Source organism: Austrofundulus limnaeus, unplaced genomic scaffold (genome assembly GCF_001266775.1).
Source record: "Austrofundulus limnaeus strain Quisiro unplaced genomic scaffold, Austrofundulus_limnaeus-1.0 Scaffold330, whole genome shotgun sequence".
In the NCBI taxonomy this organism is placed as follows: Eukaryota; Metazoa; Chordata; class Actinopteri; order Cyprinodontiformes; family Rivulidae; genus Austrofundulus; species Austrofundulus limnaeus.
This window is the reverse complement of record NW_013952732.1, coordinates 62,420-73,982: the sequence shown is the minus strand read 5'-3', so window position 1 is coordinate 73,982 and position 11,563 is coordinate 62,420. Positions and strand designations below refer to the sequence as shown.

The 11,563-nt window shown below is 39.3% G+C and overlaps 1 protein-coding gene across 1 annotated transcript in view; it reads left to right on the top strand.

Moving 5' to 3' along the window:
• Positions 1-11,563, top strand: part of ext1b (exostosin glycosyltransferase 1b) — a 136,864-nt gene that overhangs the window by 119,556 nt on the left and 5,745 nt on the right. The window contains exons 7-10 of the mRNA XM_014022448.1: positions 3,235-3,330; positions 7,491-7,580; positions 10,329-10,489; positions 10,652-10,823. Coding sequence (XP_013877902.1) covers positions 3,235-3,330; positions 7,491-7,580; positions 10,329-10,489; positions 10,652-10,823 — 519 coding nt within the window. The remainder of the gene's footprint in view (positions 1-3,234; positions 3,331-7,490; positions 7,581-10,328; positions 10,490-10,651; positions 10,824-11,563) is intronic.

Genomic DNA, 11,563 nt, shown 5'->3' with positions numbered 1-11,563 from the left:
CATTTTACTGATATGGATAAAGACTGCAAAGGCTGAAAAATCTTGAAGTCTGTATGAAATTGGAGGTAGTTTGAGGATTAAATTCTTTATGCTTTTTATGCTAAAAAAGGGGGGGTCGTATTATACATGAGATCGTATTATACATGAATAAATACGGTATTTCAAAAGAAATGAACCTGAGGCCTGCTTCTCTCAGAAAATACTTTTCGTTTCTACAAGAACTTCATAAAGACATCGTTTCCTGAAAGGTTTTCATCCACGTGGAAAAGGAGGACCGTGAAAATCAGAGCAAAAACTGTTTTGTTTTTTGTGTGTCACATTAAACTACTTTGGACTGGGACTCGTGTCCAAATCTGAGGACAAACGGGACGATTTCAGTCCGGTGAGGGACAGCTGCAGGGAAGAGTGGTCAGTGTTCCAAACAAATCAGGTTAAACTACTGATACAAAAGATTTAAAATGAGAGTGAAGCCCCAGTTTCCACAGAGGTCACATTAGAGTCCACGTGAATYGTGAAAGAACTGAACTATATGGTCCTGCAGGGCTCGTAATGCAGTAAAAACCAAACAAAAACACACGAGAACTAAACAGTCGGCCATGTTTGTTTACTCTGAACTCACGTTTGATCTCGAGAGGTTTCGTGAGACTTCCCTTCTGAATGATTGAGTGAAATCTGTTGTGTTTGTCACGTGTCYGTGCAGCACACACTGCAGGACCACACCTTCACATCCTCTGGAGTCTCTCAGCTTTTAAAATCTAACCGTGTGAAGCAGGCGTCAGTCGGATGATGTAAACCTTTTTAGCACGTCTGATTGCTCACGTCGGGCAGATGCTCGTCCAGGTTTCAGCAGGTGAAGTTCTCTTTAAGCCCGCCTCTCTTCTGGTGAAGGACTTTGGGTCGTTGTGACCTGGATGAGAATCAGCTCAGAGCAGCACGACCCTCTGAGTCTGCTCAGGAACTCTGAGGCAGTGTTGTATAAAGTACCACAAAGTGATACTTGAGTAAAAGTACAACCTTACCAAAAACTTACTTTGGTAAAAGTTAAAGTCTCCTTTAGGAATATTACTTGAGTAAAAGTCTTAAAGTATCTGATATGTTTTGTATTTAAGTATTAAAAGTAAAAGTATTGATTTATAATGAGCAGTTAGATTTTCTGTAAGGATATTTTTCAGGAGGTGACCTCAACAAAAAACTGCAGAAATGACTATATTTTATTAAAATAATTTATGTTAAATTTAGGATGCACTAGTCCAGCTGTTTCAGTTTATACACATATATCAAGGCTGCACAAACATTTTCTCCAAAATGAAAATCTGAGGGCTGCGGCCAAATACATTAATATAATTCATGAAATACAAATACTTCCTAAGTACAGTCCTTTTATTTTAATGATTATGTCCTGCTGGAGTGTGACATGATTTCTTTGTGTACAAACTAATACAGTTTTATATATTTATACTTCTCATTCAACCACAGTTAAATTCACTCCATCTAGGAGGCACAGTTTATATGGAAAATATTTATTTTTTACAATATCATGCTGGAATTAAAACAAGCAAAAATTAAATAAAAGTAACAACTTTCTACTTTTAGCCTTTTTTCTTAAATGTAAGGAGTAGAAAGTACAGATAAYTGTGTGAAAATTTAAGAAGTAGAAGTAAACAGTAGGCTGAAAAATAATTACAGTAAATAGATACCCAAAAATTCTACTTAAGTACGGTAACAAAGTATTTGTACTTAGTTACTTTACAACTCTGCTCTGTATATATAGGTGTGTGTGTGTGTACTTGTTTTGGCTACTTAGTGAGGACCATGTCAGGTTTTTAATCAATAAACTGAGGACATTTTCCCAGTTTTCACTTTATTTGCAGCTCTGCTGTTCTTTACTTGTTAGGTTTAGAGGTTTGGTGTGAATTAAGTTCTGGTTCAGTTTAGTGTTAACTATAGAGTAGAGCTGGGCGATATGTTAAAAATTTTATATCACAGTATTTTCAACATTTTAACCGGTTTCACGGTATTTGATGGTATTTTTCTTTTCATCACAGCTCAGCTGATAATAAAATGTACAAACCCTGCTTATTGACTTTTTTTCTTTTACTGTACCTCTGTCTGTGTCGCTGTTTCCCTCCTCTGTGTCTGTTCTTCTCTGACTGGTTGGAGACAGTAGTCACGCATTTTGGTCCAGTCGTGAAGGAGGAGGGTTAAGAAAAGATTATGATCGGGTTTATTGTTTTATGTTATTATTAAAGTTTATCAGCACTACTCACCTTGCACACCAGTCAATTCCAACTCCACTACGAACTACTTCCTGCAGGCTTTTCACAATAAAACCACGTTAAGTCTTCATCAGCATAACGTCTCCATATTAACTAACCACGTTAAATCTAACTGTGCACGTCACTGAAGATGTGTTTACTACATTCAGCTACGGCGAAAACAGGATGTTTTTTTAAACGTCAGTCAATATAAGCAACGGAATCGCCACCCGCGGCTGCAACTAGCTGCTCCAAACATTAGCATGCTAACGCACATAGTGGTGCAGCAAGGAAAAATGTCCCCCGGGAAACAACAGTTCACTGGCGGCCGCGACGAATCGTTCCGCTATTTAAACCGGAATGTCCGGTATTCAAAAGATTCATATCATAACAAAAATAAAAACCGGTATTCGGTACAAAACAGTATACCGCCCAGCACTACTATAGACCAGTAATGGTTAATTGTAGGGAAGATGTCTGGGTTAGGCATAAATACTGTTACAAAAATGAATGGAAGTCAAAACAAAAGTCCTCAGTTTGATGCAAACACAAGGAGGTGTGTGTGTGTGTGTGATTCTATTAAATATTAATGAGCTCTGCTGTTGTAGAGCAGTGAATTGGTTGACCTGCAGGTTGCTGACTCGATGTTCAAGTCGTGGAGAAACACGACCTCCTCGTGTGAAGCTGCGTCACCCGGGCTGCGAGGACACGTCCACCTCGTCCTCCTCCTCGTCAGGACGAGGCGACTCCATCGGCTCGTTTCTGCTCGGAAACAAAACGCCGCCGCGCAGTGATAATTGGAAGCAGTTTATCACTTCGCTCGGCCTTTTTGCTTCTCTAACGTGGAATGGTGGCCCRGTAACGAGGTGACATTTCGCTGGTCACAAGGCACAGGAAATGTCAGCCGTTCGGCGGGTTGATTCAGCAACAAGCTGGAACCTCGAGCTGAGAGATGAACTTTATTTATTCTGCCTTTCAGATTATCGTCCTGTGGAACTGCGACAAGCCTCTCCCCGCAAAACACCGCTGGCCCGCCACCTCAGTGCCCGTCATCGTCATCGAGGGAGAGAATAAGGTGAACACACACACACACACACACACACACACACACACACCTGGAAGGTGCGATCCCTATCATTTCTAATTACACAGCTCATGATATTCTATGACAGTAAACCTACTGTATCTTGACACGTTTTTATTCTCTGAGAGTTAATGAGTTTCGATTTGTGCTGCTCTGGTTCCATTAAAGGACAGTTTATGTGGTTTTAATTTAACCTCAGTAATGAGAATTTTATACTCTGCTAAAAAGAACGACTGGAGGCGACTGCCTGCTGCGTGTTGGAGAGAGACTGTTCAGAAGTACGAGGTTTTTTTTTTTTCATTTTAGATTTATCTGTACGTTTCTTTGCTTTAATTACAGATTTCTATCGAGTGGATGCATTTATTTTGGAAAAACRGTCAACTTAAAAAAGCGTAGAGTGAAGCCAAAAGTCACATAATGAGAATAAAATTTTAATCACTTTTTATTTAATTAAAAAAACATTGGACAAGAAGTCAGCAGCACTGTGGGGCTTTAACCCTCAACCCCGGACCCCCTGCACACCATCACATGACCTTCATTTAAAACATCAATGAACTAATTAAAAATTAAAATAAATCAAAGAGTCAACACCTGAAAACCATTAACCCAGGTCAGGGGTCTGCAACCTTTACAACCAAAAGAGACATTTATTCTTCTTTTCTCACTAATAAAACGTGTCCGGAGCCGCAAAACAAACTACTGATAATCAACTTATGGTCCGTGGGCCTTTTCCAGGCCTTTCCAGTCAGTGCTGGTGACATTATAAAACAAAAAATTATTATTATTATTTATTATACACATCAGGACAAATAAAAAGACCATATTCTTGTAAACAAGAACAATATTGTATATAGTTTATACAGAATTTTATAAAAACTAGTACAACTGAATTATTCATATTTTTTCTAATTCTTATTATTAGGTCGTCTTCAAATTATTTAAAAATCTGGTAGTTTTGAGAGAAAGATCATAGAAGTTGGATTATTTAAGTAAACAACAAGCTAGCGTGAGCTAACATGTTTTACTTTTTGTATTAGTAGTATGGATCTCATATTTGCATAAAAATGGATTTCTGTTGTGGGTATAACAATAAAAAAAAGATAAATTTGTTATGTTTGGTCACATTTTCAAAGAGCCATATGTGGTCCCGGAGGTGCAGGTTGCAGAGCCCTGACCCAGATGTTTTTAATTTTACTTTTCCAACAAAGTTGTCTTTGTTTTATGGAATTTGAACCTGTTCTGGCTTCAGCTTCCAGGTTCCCGTCAGATTTCTAGATCCAAACAGACGTTTGATGTGGATCAGACAGAACGACGGTTTGATTTGAACTCTCACTTCCTGTCTGACAAAAACACATGAATGTGATTGTAAAGTGAGACACCTCGCAGCGCCGCCGTTTGTATTTTCTGTTACGTAAAAGAAGACGTCCCCCTCTCGTCCCCGCTCTTGTAGGAGCTAAAATTCGGCTGATAATCAGTGGAAGTGATTTCCACATCAGTGTCGCTCCGCTGGTCTGAGGTTTTCCTCTCCTGATCCTCTGAGTAGTTTCCTCCAAGCTGCCGGTCAGAACGGGACGCCTCCAGTCTGTGTGTGTGTGTGTGTCCAGGAGAGAGAACTGTGTGTGTGTGTGTGTGTGTGTGCCAGGCAGCCTGTGGTTTGTTGTGATTGTGGTGTTTTCTGTGTTTACTGCGGCGAGCCAAGCTGTGTTCTTCCACCCCACACAGGGAGAGGCAGGAAATGTTTTTCATCCCTCTTTGCCTTTTTTCTGCCATTTTTCTTTCTTCTCTCCTCTCACTTTCATCCTCTACCTCCCCCACACATCATTTCGTTTTTTTTCTCTCATCCTCATTTTGCTCCTGACTGTCCTTGTTTTATTTTTTCATGTTAATAAGTTTTAGAAATGGAGATCATGTTCTTGTTCTGGTGGGAAAAAAAGCTCGTGTTTAATAATCCTTGTTTTTGTTATTTTCAAGGTTAATGAATTCTTTGCTTTTAATTAAATTTGATCAGTTCGTCACTAAAGCCTTCAGTTTCCGTCTGTTCGTGGTCCTCCCGTCCCCGTCCTCTGCTGCAGGCAGATTCCYGCTGCAGGAGCTCACATTCCTGGAGAGCAGCAGGAAGCCCCGGGCTAAAACGTCTCACTTCTAAMGTTACAACCATCAGGGAGGGGGGGCTGCGAACATCAGCCTCTCATCCCGTCTYTGTCTCTCTCTGTTTGTCTCGCTGTCACTTTCCTTTTGCTTCTCTGCCGTCTTCTTCGTTGGTATTCTGTCTGTCACGTTCAGCGTGGAGCTGAAAGTTGTTGCCTGCAGGACGAACTTTTCATGTTCTCTTATTAAACACAGCTAGGATTTTAAAAACAGACCTGGAGGTTCTGGGTTTAGGGTGAAGAGGAGCTGTTTCATGTTTTTTTTTATCTTTTGCTTTTTCAGATAAACCTAATAATCTGTTATTGTTATTATTAACACAATAAAACACAAATATAAACAAGAAATAAGGAAAATCTGGGAGTTTTGAGGTAATAAACCAGCTCTCTTCTCTGTCATTTTTCTAGTTATTGGCTGTTCTGTTAAAACATGTTTAAATAAAGAATTAGCATTTCCTGCGTAACGACAAAGCGATCACTTAATGCTGAAATATTGTTGCTGAAAAGGTTTAATAGCAAAACTTAAAGTGGGTTCATTTTGGCTTTTGCTGAAAGTAGGAAAACAAAAGTGAAAAATCTGTTGAGAAACAACTAAAATGTGTCACAAAACCTGAACAGAGCAGAAACGTMGCTAAAATKAGCAGAAATTAGGAAATATTGGGGAAAAAATGTAAYAGTTAAAAGCAGAAGAAAAATTGCCTGTGACCTTCACCTTTTATTTGTGACCTTGAAATTAATAAGGGGTCCTCATTTCACCAGTTGAAATTAGCAAACGGTGATAAACGAGTAAAAAAAACTGAAATTAGTTTGTTGTTAGCAGAAAAATAGCTGGAAAAGTAGCTGAAATAAGTGTATAGAAACAGAAAGAGCACGTCTGCTGAATTAAGCAGAAAAACATGAAATTATCACAAAAAGGTGAATTTATTTTAAAAAACAAAAGATCAAATTGGCTAAAAAAGTAGCTGAAATACAGAAAACAGCTAAAATTAGCAGAAAGCAACTGAATGAAGCATTAAAAAAATGTCATTAGCAGAAAAGTAGCAGAAAAGGTCATAATGATAGCTAAAATCAACTAAAAAAAAGGTCAAAGGAAAATATCAGAGTGAAAAAAGGTAAAAAGTCCAGTAAAGATTGAAGAACAGTTTGAAGAGTTTTAAGGTTGTTTAAGACGACTCCAATTATTTTCAATGAGAAAAAGAGGCAGAAAAAGCTAAATATCTCCCAGTCTGAACTGCTGAAACATCAGGTCTCAGCAGGGAGGTCCTGAAGCAGTTTTACTGTAGAAACCGTTGAAAAACACTGAACCAAGTATTCCCTGTAGGAAYCTTCATCACGTGCATCAAATTATTAGTTTTCACCATTAGTTTTTTTTTTTTCAGCTCAGTTGTTCTAAATGACTCAGTTTTGTTTAGAAATCTTGATTTTCAGCTGTTTGCAGTTTTCTGTTGAAGACCCTCGTCACCAGGCAGCGCTCTGAACATTTCTTCAGATTAAAACCCGTTCCTCGCCTCAGACTCGCTGCTCCGTGGCGTTTCGTCCTCCCTCCGGTTGGTTAATAATGAAGCAGCGTGGAGCTGCAGGATAACGGGCCTCACGCTGTGTGGCGGCGCCRACATGTACTCTTGTTTTCCTGTTTGTTTGTTTGCTTGTTTTTTCTGCCCGAAGCTGCGGGAGTGATTAGGACCTGTYGGGAGGCGGGGTCACAGCCGGCGGAGGATCGCAGGTGTTTACAGAGGAAACGGGTCAACGACAAAYGCTTTCTTTTAAGCTCTTTGTGCGACTCTTTGTGTTTTCATGCGAGCTGCTTTGTGTGTTTTGTTTTGAACGGGCCAAAGACTTTCCATCTAAATATCCTCAAGATGTTGGTCTTTGTGTCTGTGTCACATCTATATTAGCGCCACATGGAAAACACCGAACRTGTCCGACCCGCAGCTTTAACACAAACTGGTGTCGGGGTCAAAAACGTCGTCTGATCTGGTCCTAACCCTACTTCCTGTCTCCCCGCAGGTCATGAGCAGCCGCTTCCTGCCGTACGACTCCATCACGACGGACGCCGTCCTCAGCCTGGACGAAGACACGGTGCTGTCCACCACAGAGGTATCCCTCTCATGAGATCAACTTTTCTGTTTRTTCTTAAAACTTTAACTCTTTATTGTTTGTTTATTTTGGCTCTGATTACGTCTGCTCGTCTCTGATCCTCTGATTGGGAACAGAAACGGTTCGAGGCGTTTCTGTTCCACATGCAGTCGGGACCGTTCCTGCTTCTTTCTTTTTTGTTGTTTTTGTTTTTTGTCTTTTCCCGGGGACTCGTTCTGGCGCTGCATCATGGGAAACCAGATGCTGCTTTGAAGAGCAAACAATTAGATCCCATAAAAACACGGTTTGTGTGGATGGAGATGGCAGAGCAGGCGGAGAGAAACTCATCACCTGCGTTTTCCACCAAACAGTCCCAGAACTTTGAAGGTCTGAAGACACAGAAACCATCTACCCGTCTACAAAACTGCTTCTTCTAAAAAAACCTTTTAGGCTCAGAACAAAGAGGAAAGTTTTTCTTTTATCCTCTGTTTACCGCAGACGTTCCGAGTTGTTCTTAGGAGGGATCGTTCCCGTGTTTTTACTGCCACACGCACTTTTTGAACCGTTTTCTTTGAAAACGGCTGCGTCGTTTCAGCTCTGTTGAAAAGTAGCTGTTTAATTTTGTTTTTTTTACACAATTAGTCACCAGGATTTGTGCCAAACTTCCCCTAATTTCTTTATGATTTGATTCCAAGCAGCCAAACATGCTTGTATTTTTTGGGGGGCTTGTCACTAATTTACACCCAAGCCCTTCTAGAGTTTTTTTCTCCAAACTCTTCCGTCAAACCTGTCCTCATATTTTAAAGAAGAAACCATAACAATGTTATGAAATTAAAGCGCCTGAGACATCCAGTGCATATCCACGAAATACAAAAAGTCAAAGAAAACATCTTTTATATTTAGGAAACTTGGTATAATACACGTGAATTTACCCATTATGTCACATAATTGGCTTACTTTCTTTTGAACTTTGCTTCAAGTGAAACAGGAAGTGACATCAAAGGGGAACTCTTCGAGAAAGAAAACTTTATTTATTAAAACAATATTATTTGAACTCTGACTCTTCCTCATCTCTCTATGATAGTAATTAAAATAATCTACAGAAACATCAGATTCTTCACTACAGTCTGTGTTGTTAGCCATTTTACTGTTCACATGCAGACATTCCCCTTTGACATCACTTCCTGTTACTGTACATGCAGATATCTCAACAACTGTTCATCTGAGCTGCATGAAATCTTTTTTACAATATGTTGTCAATGTTATCTTTTCAAAAATACATTCCTATTTATTACAAAATTTGATGTCACAGGCACTTTAAGATTTGCAAGCTGCAAAAAAAAAAACATTGCTAGCTCGCAAGGAAGTGTCAAATTGATGCCTTTTTTTTTTGCTCAAAATCATTTTTTTCTTATTCTTAAAGAATATATTTCATTTGAACAACTCATAGATAAGGTATTTATTTATTTATTATATTTATCAAAATGCTGTTGTTGTAAACGTTTTAACCACATTAAAAGAAAAAGCAGCTAAAGTCCAGAGAAAACGTACTGAAGCAGGATATAAAGGGTGACTCAAGACTTTTGCACAGTGCCGTCTCTGTTTCCCAACCTTCATGTAGAAACAGCTAAAAATGACCGGTGCTGTGCTGCAGAATAAGGTGTTTTTGATGTTTTTCTTTTGATCACAGCTGAAGTTAGCTTCAGGCAGCTGCCTGCTTTTGATGATGATGATGACGATGATGATGATGATGATGTTCTGCTTTTGTTGGATTTTCTGTAAAACGTGTTTGAGGGAGTTTCTTCTTTTGTTAGCTCTCAGTGTCGTCTCTTTCATCCCCTCTTTGAGGAGTTCACACAGTTTGCGTGGAGTTGCAGCTCGGCTTTAATTCGGCTTCATTAGGAGAAAATATTTCAAGTCTTTACAGGATCAATGAGAGGAAACGTTTTAATAAAAGCTTTGACGCTCGTTAATGATTTATTTTTAGGACGCACTTGTGTTGAACGTTACAACGTTCAGGAATGTTAATCCTGCTGAGCAACAACGGGGTTTGTATGAAAGCTCAGTAATAATCAAACATCTGTTGGATCTGTTACATGAACTTTAACATATTTAAAACCTGTAATTAATCCCAGATGTAGTGGGTGATAATGATGAACAGTCATTTTAAATAAATGCTTAATAATGTTCTGATAAAAGCTCCAACATCCAGGATTATTTTAGTTCTAAACCCAGCTTAAAGTGCCTGTGACGTGCATATTCTTCAAACACAAAAGTCAAAGAAAACATCTTTATGTTTAAGAAAGTTGGAATAATACAAACGATTTAACCCATTTTGTTCGAAAACTGGCATATTTTCTTTTGAACTTGGCTCAGCTAAAGTGAAACAGGAAGTGACATCAGAGGGGAACTCTTGAACAAAGAAAACTCTCCGGTCTTTGTTTATTGAAACAATAGTGACTCAAAACAATCTAAAGAAACATCAGATTCTTCTCTACAGCCCGAGTTGTTAGCTGTTGCAGCAACGCTCTGTTTACATGCAGACATTCCCCTATGACATCACTTCCTGTTACTTCACAGGCAAAAATCTCAACAACTGTTCATCTCAGCGACATGAAATTTCTTTTGCTATATTTTGTCAATGTCTTCTTTCTAAAAATGCATTCATATATATTACAACAATTTGACGTCACAGCCCCTTTAAACTAAATAAACTTTAATCTGGACGTCGTGGTACGGAGAATTAAAAAACCTCTAATCTGTGTTCAGGTGGACTTTGCCTTCACCGTGTGGCAGAGTTTTCCGGAGCGGATCGTGGGCTACCCGGCCCGCAGCCACTTCTGGGACAGCAACAAGGAGCGCTGGGGCTACACGTCCAAATGGACCAACGACTACTCCATGGTTCTGACCGGCGCCGCCATGTTTCACAGGTACCTCAAACACTCGTCTAAAGCAGATCTTTTCTTTTTATCAATGAACATTGGAGCTGAGAATCAACCTGACTGTGTTTTATTTAAAAAGGAAAAAAAAAAGGTCTTAAACCTGAACTTTCTTGTTCAGTTGATCTGAGCTCGTCTGGTTTGTGCTTCCAGGTATTATCACTTCCTGTACACCCACTACCTGCCCACCAACCTGAAGAACATGGTGGACCAGCTGGCCAACTGCGAGGACATCCTGATGAACTTCCTGGTCTCTGCTGTCACCAAGCTGCCCCCCATTAAGGTCACACAGAAGAAGCAGTATAAGGAGACCATGATGGGACAGGTGAGGGTGAAACCATATCAGGTGCACTGAAGTCTGTACTTTAAAAACAGACTCTTAGAGAGCGTATCTTTGGAGGTTAATTAACGTATTAATAGTGTTTTAAAATCCTCTCGTTTTCACCGTGGTCCTCGGTGAACAGCGTCTGTTAGTTCTGCAGCCCGGCGCCGTTTCTTTCCTCACAAATCTACAAACTGCTGCAGCAGATGATTTATTGAGGAATCTAAACGTTGGTTGTTGCTCGGTTGTTTTTCATCAGTTACTGCGGCCCGACTTATTAAATCAAAGCTTGCAGATGAGTTATTGTCGACTCTCTTGCATCGTGTTTGTTTCCCAGAGATGAATTTAAGTAACGATGCCAAACTTTTCTGCACACAAAAAAAACACAGCTTCACAGCTGAAGCTGATTGTTTTTGCTCTTTTATCTTTGATCAGGGTTCCTACAGATCCTTAAAAAGTCTTAAAAGGCATTGAATTCATCAATCCAAAAATAAGGCCTTAATTAGCCTTAAAATGTCTTAAATCAATCTGTCAGAAGTCTTAAAAATGTTAACACATTGTAAGTAGGATGATTGTAATTTGTCTCAAATATTAAAATAATTGGTAACATTTTTTTAAACGTTCACATGCAGACATTCCTCTTTGACATTGATTTGATTTATTGATTTAACGGAAAAAGATCATTAAAAATCAAGCCTGACTCAGCATAATTGCTGTTTTACAGCAGGTTCCTGTTCTGCAGC